This window comes from Petromyzon marinus, chromosome 22 (assembly GCF_048934315.1).
Source record: "Petromyzon marinus isolate PM22_M1 ecotype Great Lakes invasive population chromosome 22, UKy_Petmar_22M1.pri1.0, whole genome shotgun sequence".
NCBI lineage: Eukaryota > Metazoa > Chordata > Hyperoartia > Petromyzontiformes > Petromyzontidae > Petromyzon > Petromyzon marinus.
Genome location: NC_133688.1, coordinates 10,093,178 through 10,105,620, shown reverse-complemented (window position 1 = coordinate 10,105,620; position 12,443 = coordinate 10,093,178). Strand labels below are relative to the sequence as shown.

Below are 12,443 nucleotides of genomic sequence, written 5' to 3'. Positions count from 1 at the left end.
ACAAGCGGTCGTCATCAGGAACGTATACTCTTCGACCGCTTGTGTTGCGATCGAAACGTCGTAGTTATTTTGTTATTTTCTTTGAACCTATCTACGTGACTTTACCGAAAGACCCAAAGAATGTGAATTCCTACAGTCACGAAAGCTTTAAGTCAATAATATACTATGTTCATCCAGGAAAGGCTCACTTAGTCTCCAGAATAGTTTAAGGAACATACTCACACTGAGATATCTGGCCAATCCCTTTAGGTGTGTTTGAAATGTGGACGGACACCAGAAGCCCCACAGACATCCCATTGACACGCTCATAACTATGTACAGATATAACAATTCACAATACAATTATACACATCTACATGTACAGAAAATCGCATTTAATCCAAGCCAATTTACATGACAGGAAATGTATTTTCTTTAATATTGATTTTTCTTTGCACTGTATTTCCAACGTCTCATGTAATGGCATACTTATTGCTCTGATTATCCGTGTTCGCCATTGCTGTACTTTCTATTAATTTATTGTTTTTGTAATTGTGTTGACCCAGGTCACTCTTGCAAGTTAGACTATCTGGTCTGTCAAGTTCTCACCTGAATTAAAAAAATAAACTTGACTCTACTTAATATAATGTCAGTGCACTTAAAGAGTATCATCGCAGCTTCCTGGATTCAAGCTTGGAACTTTAAAATTTGTGCCATGATTTCTGTAGGTCAAATGTCCTATTTGTTCTTACGTAAATCAAAGTACATTTTCAACTTTATCGTGAATGAATATGAAGCGGTATACTAGACACAAATATTAAACCATTTGCGGTATACGGTCCTTGAATATACAAATATGAATGTATATCAAGCTCATGGCAAACCTGAACACTGATTTAGTTTGGCCATGACCATGCTTGTTAGTAAACCTCCTGTGCGTACAGCAAATGCCACCTACTCTCTCCTCTGCTGTCCCACCTCCTCACCCTTTACCTGGCTGTCTCTCCTTCTGGCCTCCTTCGATGGCTTCTCGAGCACGGGCATGGTGTCTCCCACCACTGCAGCACCCGGCGGGTTATTGTATTCCTGCAGCAGGCACATGGGCACAAACAACATCACACATCGATCATTAATGCCCTCCGCTGTGAATTCGTTTGTTGTCCTTCCTCCGCGCCTCCGCTTAGCATGGTTGGCTACGTGCGGTGCGAAAGAAGTTCAACGTACATGCATACAAACACGGAGGTCAATAATAGGTGGCCAACGTGCCCAACACTGAGAATCCATCCCACACTCGGGATAGCCAGCCACCAACTCATACCATAAAGTATTTCATTTTATAATTCGTTCCTGCCATATAAAATGTGTAATTTTCACCACTGGCCCAGGGCCATCAGTGGTGCTGATCACGACCCAATTTTTTTGTCGCCTCGGGAGATGCTTTGACCATGTGATATACACAGTAAGTACAACATATGAGGATAAAGATCCCCCATTTAACCTATAAACTGCCAAAGAAAGTGATGTTAGTGAACTCCTATTAAGGCAGACATTGCCCATGATAGGGTGGTGAAGCCAGCACGAGATCTGCCCACCTCTGTCTCCTCCATCGTACTGTTAGCTCCATATCAGGAAACTTATTTAGGCTGAATCTACGTAGAAGAGTCGCAATTCACGTTCATAAACCAATTACCAGTATTGGCGTGGCACGGTCAGAAACAAACCCACGAGTCTGACATCAGAGGAAAATTTAAATAACGCTGACAATCGCACGCGCACACGTCCATTTATTATCTAGGTATACAGAATTGCAACACTCGTGTCGCGAACGGAACATACCCTCCCTCATTGCGTTGCTTTAATCCCTTGAGATGAAACACCCGTAATGATGCTATTAAGATAGTCCTTACTGAGCCAAGAGGCTTACAGCATCTGTATAATTTCTGTACTTACTGGTGTGTTTATATAACTTCATGCTACTGAATGCGCATCATTATACAGGTTTATTTCTCACGTTTTGCTAGCATATAGAAACATGCCGAAATATATTAGTGTTGTGTTATGGTGTTACATGCGTGTTATGTTCGTCCATGTGATGGTGCGTAATAGAAGTGTGTGTGCGCTGGAGCCTGTGCGTAGGGATGATTGCATCTTTGGGATATTTCCATGATATTGTGAAATCTAATCTTGTGAATAACAACAGGGGGATGGATTAGAAAAAAAAAAACGAAGAGGCAGGACAGGCAATATACTGAGCCTATCACATATAAAGTGTTACAACCACAATTGTTCATATAAACTGCTAAATAATACAATTCGGGAGGTGGCACCATCCACTCTGGACCCCCTTGCCAATGACATATTCATCTCGAGGGGTGATCCATATTAAACATTTTAATTAATAAAAGCCAAAGTCAAACCGTCTCCCTGCTCAAAAGAGCCATGGGGTGATGCTCATCCATGTTAGCAGCACTTTGCCGGTGGTGGAAATTCTACATTACTATGGTGGGAATAATTCTCTCCACTGCGCCACCACTGTGGATTTACCACATCGCTGTTCTCATTCATTCATCTCTGTAGGGATGACTGACTAAATTGACGTTCATCTACTGTCAAAAATATGATGGACCAACGGTTATTTCATTGCGGTGAAACAGAACACAAATCCTTTCTAGTATAATTATATTTTACCCAGAACCCACTATCATGGAACCAAATATACGAGGTGATTCATTTATCGATACCCCCCGCGAAAATAACTGGGATAAATTATAGAGAAAACAACATTTAATTCATGGCCTCTACACGTGCACATGTATGTGTGTTTGAACGTGAGCTGAGTGAACTTGCCGATGATTGGTACCAGCGGTGTCATATCAGCCTCTATGGAGGTGGGTTGTGAAGGACGCTACTGGGCAGTCGCCCTCCAACAACAATGGAGGGAAGAGGAGCGACACTCACAACAACGAACGGAGTGCCGGGCGGATAAAATACAGCAAGTTGGCACAGTAGGGGGCACAGCTGGTGGTTCTGCCAGTCATCTCCGTCAGTCAACCCATGGCACCTGGGTCTGTTCCATGATCTCCTGTCAGCGAGCCTTCGACACTTCACGTGGCCTCAGACTGCACATGGCCTGGCACAAGCACCGTGCTGACGTCACCGCGAGTGGCAGCTGGTGATGTTGAAGCGGTAGTGTCGTGGTTAGTGCTCTGTGACGCAAACCCGGCGACCCTAGTTCGATTCCCGCTCACAGCCAACACCAGTGACGATTATTTTTGTAATGATCATGGGCCTCCCCTAGGTCGACTCAGCCTAAATTACTTCCTGATACGGTGTGTAAACATCGCCGCTTGGAAGACAAAGGCGGCCGGGGGTGGTACTGGCCATCCACACCCTCGTGTGCCGTTCCGAACTTCATAGGCGCTGCTCACTAACAGCACTTGTCCCAACATTATGTTAAGGCCATAAGGTGGATCGTTTGTGTGTGTTTTTTTTATTTATGTGAATTTATGTTAAGTTTTAATCACGATACAAGATTTTTTACAGTGTTACATGCAAATGTACAATATTTATTTTATTCATACGTTAAACAATGCTTCCCTTTTTTGTTGAACCTGAAACACATTTCATAACACTGACCGTATGGGTATTGAAATACAATGTATTCTTGTTTTCCAACTGACGAACCGTTCGACTGGCGAACGCGTCTCAGGAACGGAACCCGTTCGTAAGTCGAGGACTGCCCGAACGCTTGAAAACTGCATTACTGCAGTTTTCAGATCCTGCCAGTAGTAGGCAGCTGGAGGCACCCTGACAGTGAAACATCGCTGCATGCAGGCGATGTGCAGAGTGAGCTCCTCAGCAGTAAAGCAGGACATAACTGTGTTAATCTTTTATTGATACTATTTGGTTCTTTCGGTAAAGTCACGTAGGTATAAAATCAAATAAATCACGACGTTTCAGGCGCAACACAAGCGTCCGTCATCAGGTGCTTTGTCACTTGATGACGGACGCTTGTGTTGCGCCCGAAACGTCGTGATTTATTTTATTTTCTACCTACGTGACTTTACCGAAAGAACCAAAGAGTATGGATTCCTGCAGTCACGAAAGCTTCAAATCAAAATCTTTTATTGGTATAGGTAAGATAGTCACCCTAGCTTGTCATACATAACGTTTACACATATTATAAGTAAACCGCCAGGGACATTTGTAAGCGTTATGATGGGTTCATGTACAGGATAACTCATCTTATCCGTGGTGACGTGGGGGATCAATGTCGCGGATTATATTATGCACGGGGTTATCCACGAGGTTCAAGATTTGCGGATAATTGGATGAATTTGCCACGCGACTTGAAGCAAAAACAAGGATCCATAGCGAAACAAGTTGTGCCACATTTTCATAAGTGCCTTCCTTCATCGCGTAACTACATTGCTTCCGTTGCACGAATTGTTTAGAACCTTGCGAGGATGGACGCTACCTCGTCACAAGAATGCTACAGATGCAGGCGAACATCGCCCACATGTTGAGACTTGGAAGAGGTCTGCACGGAGCAAAACATCAACCGATTGGAGTGTGTGGGAGTAATGGTTAATAATCCCACGTGATCCCTCCTCCTCGTCTGCCGAAACGGGGCCACTGCACGCCCATTAGTCCTTGCGTGTCGCGTGTGTATGATGTAATTAGGAGCAACGGGGCCTTAATATTGTAATTGAATCTCACCCATTCGCAATGTACGGTCTAGGTGCACATAGAGTTCTGCACAATATGACGAAACAATCAGAAACGTAAATAACAAAATATTGTGACCGAATATTTAGCCAAACAAATGCGCGAACTGTTTGCCAGTTAATACGATCACCAGGATGAATGTATCCACGGCTATTTGAAAGCCTCCCCAATGCTGTCATCGTCCCGCCATGGCCAACAATTGAACTCATTCCCGCACTTAGACTGGCATTGCCACATCTCCACGGTGGCAATGTGCTCTCTCGGGCACAGTCTGTCTCGTGGCTGCCGTTCTCTCTCCGATTAGCACGGTAGGCTACGTACGGTGCGAAATAAGTTCAACGTACATGCAGTACATACATCAAGGCCATAGCCATGGAGTCAACATTGAGGGGGGGGGGACCAAATCTTCCAGGGTGTCTGGGGGTCCCAACCCAGAAAAAATATCTAAATTTGAAAACTAATTTCCTGCCTAAAATATAAAAAAAAAATCACTAACACATGGGATGGACTTTTTCTTTATTTTTGACAATAATGTCTAATAGTGTATATTGTATTAGATCGCTCTATTTTTACTTTTTTTACCATTTCTTGTTTTATTGTATGTAATGGCAGAGATTAGGGATTAAGAAAGAACAACCATAACCACAATCATATAAACAGAAATCTATGCATTGATTTACATGAAGGCAAGTCCAGATATTGTGGCCAAGGTTTAGCAAATTGTTGTTTTTATTAACATAGCATAGCAATAATTATTTTTAAGCAATATATTGGGGGGGGGGGGACATTTTGAGCATATTTGAATATTTGGGGGGATATGTCCCCCCCAATATATATGATAATTACGGCCTTGACATACATACTCTCTTTGGGCTGCTATTCTGTCACCAGCCGTATTCGTTGCCCGCAATTCTTTCTAGCGATGTATCCTGTTTAAGCCTGCGTTGACTTAGTTTAACACGTAGGCTTTCGCGACTAGTATTATTTATAACTAGCCTTTTGCCTGTCCAAGGACGGGTGTATTTCAGTAAATCTGAAACTTTCAAGCGAAAAGCAGACCGTGACGTGATAGTCATTGTATCCATTCGTGTGCAATTTGTAAGGGCGCGGTGACACAGACTTATTTCATTTAAAGGTTATAATCCCATTTCATCATGACGTCCTTTTTACTTCTATGTCTCAACAACAGCGTCACGGAGATCGCGTGACGTGAGGGTTCTGCCTTCGTAGTGAGGGTTGTAAGTGGAGTGACGTCAGCCGCTAATTACTATGAATGGGGGGGGGGGGGTGTCCATTTGGAGGACGTCATCTGCTCATGAATATTAATGAGGGGGGCTGTTCGATGTGGAGAGACGTCACGAGCGTTAAGGACATTCCTGGGTGATTATATGAGGTATGAAAAAGGTGCTTTGGTTAGATCGCGTTATTATAAATGTGTCGCAACCCCAAGATGCTGGATGTAATTGCCAGCGAAACGTCGTACAACTCAAATTCTAAATGTTGTAGATTCACTCTTCAAACACACCGCTGGGCTGAAGAAGTCACTAATTGGGGTTTTGTTAACGTGACACATTTTTTTTTACTGATTGGCAGTTTCGGATGGTGGAGGGTTGTGACACATTTATAATAACGCGATTGAACCCAAAAACTTTTACTATGAGTGCTGACTTAACAACTTTGACACAGAAACATGGACACAACGCTGACAAAAAGCACAAAATTGAGTGCAGGGCTGCATGCTTGGGGTGACGATGGCAGACAGAGGAGAGGAGCACGTGGATTAAGGAACGAACGCAAATCAACGTTGGGCCCCTTTTAGGAAATGTTAAGTGTTGAAATGAAACTCATCGCACTGTCGTGCCCCTGAGCAGATTTACACTGCCCAAAGCTTAGTAGAGCTAGCACATTTCGATACGTATTGTGCATATTAAACTGCATGATGTTATGCATAATAGATATATATTTAGATTGTTCCATTAGCGTGCACAATTATGTTATTGCGTGCTCATCTCTAGAACATTTTTATACATGCGTGGTTAGGGTTTGTTTTGTCATGCAAATAAAACATACTTTAGTAATGATAACGTATGCCTAATTAGGAGCATTCGCCATACATGTGAATGTAATCGTATATTGAATAAGATTATAATTTTACAAAAATGCGTAATTTATCCAGGAATGCCCCGATTGAGCACGAACATATTTTCAGGAGGGTCTTATATGACGATTTTAGCCAATTCCTTGTCAATGATTGCACTTGTAAGGAAATCACCGTCCTCGAGAGCAAACACATGCGAGCACGTGAAGAACCACGGACACAAGACTCAACAGGTTTACACAAATCACGTAACTCATTACTAATACAGGGGAATAAATGCAGCTAAACGTGCAGGTGTGTGTGTTACCAGGTGTGTGTGTGTTACCAGGTGTATGTGTGTTACCAGGTGTGTGTGTTACCAGGTGCGTGTGTGTTACCAGGTGTGTGTGTGTTACCAGGTGTGTGTGTTACCAGGTGTGTGTTAGCAGGTGTGTGTGTTACCAGGTGTGTGTGTTACCAGGTGTGTGTGTGTTACCAGGTGTGTGTGTGTGTTACCAGGTGTGTGTGTGTGTTACCAGGTGTGTGTGTTACCAGGTGTGTGTGTTACCAGGTGTGTGTGTGTGTTACCAGGTGTGTGTGTGTTACCAGGTGTGTGTGTTACCAGGTGTGTGTGTTAGCAGGTGTGTGTGTGTTACCATGTGTGTGTGTGTGGGAGCAGTAGTGTAGCGGTTACAGCGCTGCGCTACTGAACCTGGCGACCCGGGTTCTATTCCCGTTTACTGTCAATACCAGTGACGATAATCTGAACCGGTCCTGGGCCTCCCCTAGGTCGACTCAGCCTCAAATGAGTACCTGGTGCAGTGGTGTGTAAACATCGCCACTGGGGAGACAAAAGCGGTCGGGCGTGGTGCTGGCCACCCACCCCCTTCGTGTACCGTGTCGGCCTTCATAGGTGCTCGCCAACAGCACTTGCCCCAGCAGTCTGTGCAGACTATAGGGGGATCTTTGTCTTTGTTACCAGTGCATACTCGACATGTTCTGTACGGTGGTTGTGATGTTTCATCCCTCTTCGATAAATTATATCACGATGGGAGGGATGGGGGGGTCGCGATTCGTTTCGAGAATTCATTTTTTTCTTTTAATGACAGCGGTGCACACGAACGAATTGCACACAAAATTACACGGGTTCCAAAAATCAGAACATCTGTAAGCACATCGCAAATATCTATGATAATCGGTGGATAGATTCATTGGCTGCACCACGAACAATAACAAATGTCTGGTTTTCTGTACTTATCCATATTCGGCGGTCCTCAGCTTTATACATTTTCGGAGCCCGTCACAATCATCCAACCCCTAAGGCCACGTCCGATGTTATCCATGGCTGGGAATTAATTGTGGGTCCATTGTCAATAGCGACGCAGTGCTCGCACCACTGCGTCGCTATTCCCTGTGCACATGGCTTTTAAACATTTAACTGAAAAAAAATCCCCCGAAAGATGAGGAACGTCTTTTGTTCCTCTTGGGATGAAAACACAATTTATTCATGCGCGCACAACGGCACACACGCGCACAAATATACGCACGCTATTTTTACGTAAATCTTTTTTGCATTGTGTACCCTTTATGCCTATAGGGCTGCCTTGTACAACGTCGTGAGGTTTTATTGATGTTTGGACAGTTGATAAAAAAAAAATGGATTGTAATTATAAAGCTCGTGCACTCATGTGTACACAGAAAAGCACACGCGTTCACAGACATGAGCGCACATTGATGCGCTCACAAAAAAAACGTGTACACACATTACAAAAAAGCCCTGTAATAGCCGTTTAGACTGTTGGGGCAATTGTTTTTAGTAAGCACCTATTAAGGCCGGAACTGTGCAGGAAGGGGGTGGTATGGCCACCACTACGCTTGGCTGCCTTTGTCTCACTTTTGGTTATATTTGCACACCACATTAGAGGCTATTTTAAGGCTTAGTCGATCTAGTGGAGGCCCAGTGCTGGTTCACGTAATTGCCAGTGATGTCAGCAGTGGTCGGGACTCAAACATAGGTCGTCGGCTTCGTAGCGCAGTGCACAACAGAGACAAAGTTCCCCCGTGTAGCCTTAACAGACTGTTGGGACAAGTGCTGTTCGCGAGCACCTTTGAAGGCCGAAACGGCACACGAGGGGGTGGGTGGCCAGAACCAGGCCCGGCCGCCTTTGTCTCCCCAGTGGCAATGCTTACACATATGAGTACACACGCACACACACACACACGTGCGTACAAGAGATGCATGACCATCAGTAGTATTACTCTTTCCATCACTCGCCTCCCCGCCCTCCCGTGTGTGCTGGCCTTGATGGCTGTCTTGCGTCGATTTTTAATTAGAAATCGCCTGCGCTGAGCCATTAGGAGATTAAACACGCGGCAAAGACATGATACGATCCATCACGGCCTCCAGAGCACACCCGGCAGCCTCTTCCCACACCGATGCATCATTGTTCCCACAATGATGATACCGTTACCTCTAAACCGTCATAAGTAATTCGTCTCTGATTACTGATTACTCCTAGTTTTGTGATTTGATTTAATCCCATGTTTTTTTTTCTCTCTCAAAATAACGTCATCGAATTGCCTTGAAGGAAACGTGTCCACCATAGAAATGTGGCATTTCAATCACTGGCACCAACGTTGGCCCAATGCTGACCTCACGTTCCATGTTCGCTGGGGTTGCCACTTACAGTGAGGGAAAAAAGTATTTGATCCCCTGCTGATTTTGTACGTTTGCCCACTGACAAAAAATGATCAGTCTATAATTTTAATGGTAGTTTTATTTGAACAGTGAAAGACAGAATAACAACAAAAAAATCCAGAAAAACGCATGTCAAAATTGTTATAATTTGATTTGCATTTTAATGAGGGAAATAAGTATTTGACCCCTCTGCAAAACATGACTTAGTACTTGGTGGCAAAACCCTTGTTGGTAATCACAGAGGTCAGACGTTTCTTGTAGTTGGCCACCAGGTTTGCACACATCTCAGGAGGGATTTTGTCCCTCTCCTCTTTGCAGATCTTCTCCAAGTCATTAAGGTTTCGAGGCTGACGTTTGGCAACTCGAACCTTCAGCTCCCTCCACAGATTTTCTATGGGATTAAGGTCTAGAGACTGGCTAGGCCACTTCAGGACCTTAATGTGCTTCTTCTTGAGCCATTCCTTTGTTGCCTTGGCCGTGTGTTTTGGGTCATTATCATGCTGGAATACCCATCCACGACCCATTTTCAATGCCCTAGCTGAGGGAAGGAGGTTCTCACCCAAGATTTGACGGTACATGACCCCGTCCATCGTCCCTTTGATGCGGTGAAGTTGTCCTGTCCCCTTAGCAGAAAAACACCCCCAAAGCATAATGTTTCCACCTCCATGTTTGACGGTGGGGATGGTGTTCTTGGGGTCATAGGCAGCATTCCTCCTCCTCCGAACACGGCGAGTTGAGTTGATGCCAAAGAGCTCCATTTTGGTATCATCTGACCACAACACTTTCACCCAGTTGTCCTCTGAATCATTCAGATGTTCATTGGAAAACTTCAGACGGGCATTTATATGTGCTTTCTTGAGCAGGGGGACCTTGCGGGCGCTGCAGGATTTCAGTCCTTCACGGCGTAGTGTGTTACCAATTGTTTTCTTGGTGACTATGTCCCAGCTGCCTTGAGATCATTGACAAGATCCTCGCGTGTAGTTCTGGGCTGATTCCTCACCGTTCTCATGATCATTGCAACTCCATGAGGTGAGATCTTGCATGGAGCCCCAGGCCGAGGGAGATTGACAGTTCTTTTGTGTTTATTCCATTTGCGAATAATCGCACCAACTGTTGTCACCTTCTCACCAAGCTTCTTGGCAATGGTCTTGTAGCCCATTCCAGCCTTGTGTAGGTCTACAATCTTGTCCCTGACATCCTTGGAGAGCTCTTTGGTCTTGGCCATAGTGGAGAGTTTGGAATCTGATTGATTAATTGATTCTGTGGACAGGTGCCTTGTATACAGCTAACAAGCTGAGATAGGAGCACTCCCTTTAAGAGTGTGCTCCTAATCTCAGCTCGTTACCTGTATAAAAGACACCTGGGAGCCAGACATCTTTCTGATTGAGAGGGGGTCAAATACTTATTTCCCTCATTAAAATGCAAATAAATTTATAACATTTTTGACATGCGTTTTTCTGTATTTTGTTGTTGTTATTTTGTCTCTCACTATTCAAATAAACCTACCATTAAAATTATAGACTGATCATTTCTTTGTCAGTGGGCAAACGTAGAAAAAACAGCAGGGGATCAAATATTTTTTTCCCTCACTGTACTCTTTGGAGTGGGAAATGCTATCAAAGTGATTGTATGGCATGCGTAGCGTTGTGTGTAAAGTGAGTCACTCACGATCAGAATGTCATCAATTGATGACATTCTGATGTTTTGGGTGAACTTTACTTTTCATTCCTCAAGTGGCACTCATGTTAATCGCCCTCAAGGGTCAATCGTGGAAAGTCAATAATGTTGTTTTGTCATTTGGAGAGAAAAGAGGACCTGTCAGAAGAATTAGGAATCTAAGCCGCTGAGTTAAGGCCTCTGGTGAAGATGAGTGCTGCCCCATTATTCATTTGAGTAGAGAGATGCTTTGACTTTTTTGGACCAGTATTATTGAAAAATAAATAACAACCTAACAATCATTGAGATGATTTATGAGACTATCTTAAAATTGTATTATTTAACTATCATTAACTAACCTAACAATCATTGAGATGATTTATGAGACTATCTTAAAATTGTATTATTTAACTATCATTAACTAGCCTTCTGCCCGTCCAAGGACACGGTGTATTGCAGCAAATCTGAAACTTGCAAGGGAAAATCAGACCGCGACGTGATATTCAATGCATCAATTCGTGTGCAGTTTGTAAGGGCGCGGTGACACAGACTTATTTCATTTAAAGGTTATAATCCCTTGTTCATCATGACGTCTTTTTTTATTTCTATGTCTCAACAGCCTGACGGAGATCGCGTGACGTGAGAGTTCTGCCTTCGTAGTGAGGGTTGTCAGTTGACGTTGAGGAGCGGGGAGGAGCCTCGCCCCCCATGTGGAGTGACGTCACCCGCTAATTAATATTAATGGCGGAGGTCCATTTGGAAGACGTCATCTCTTCATGATTATTTATGTAGGGGCTGTTCGATGTGGAGTGACGTCACCTGCTCATGATTATTAATAAGGAGGGGGGGGGGGTCCATGTAGAGGACGTCACCTGTTCATGATTATTAATGAGGGGGGCTGGCCGACATGGAGTGACGTCACGCACGGTACAGACATTTTCGGCTCATTATCGTAGTAAATGGCATTTTTGTTGGCTCAGTTTGAACAACTAAATATGACACATTTTACAATAAAAAGTTGAATGGAAATGTATACCAAAAACCGATAACCTGTAGAAAGTTAACTGATAACAATTCTGGATGCATTCTAACATATATATCTGGTTGTACAATAACACATTTTCAATTTCAGGGTAGAATAATATTTGTATTTTTTTATCTTTACCCCCCAGTGTTTGTATTTGTCCAGGAGGGTCCCACTAGGATATTGACCAACTTTTCAGTGCGTTTTTTTAACTGTAAACAATATTTGCAAAGTGATTGTCCTCTGATTACCGATTTCCTGAAAATAACAGCACTCTGCTA

General features: G+C 43.7%; 1 protein-coding gene across 1 annotated transcript in view; it reads right to left on the bottom strand.

The window, feature by feature from the left end:
• The window catches only part of CHAT (choline O-acetyltransferase), a 94,468-nt gene that overhangs the window by 43,146 nt on the left and 38,879 nt on the right, over positions 1 to 12,443 (bottom strand). Inside the window, exon 2 of the mRNA XM_032959092.2 lies at positions 973 to 1,065. Coding sequence (XP_032814983.1) covers positions 973 to 1,023 — 51 coding nt within the window. The 5' untranslated portion in view covers positions 1,024 to 1,065. The remainder of the gene's footprint in view (positions 1 to 972; positions 1,066 to 12,443) is intronic.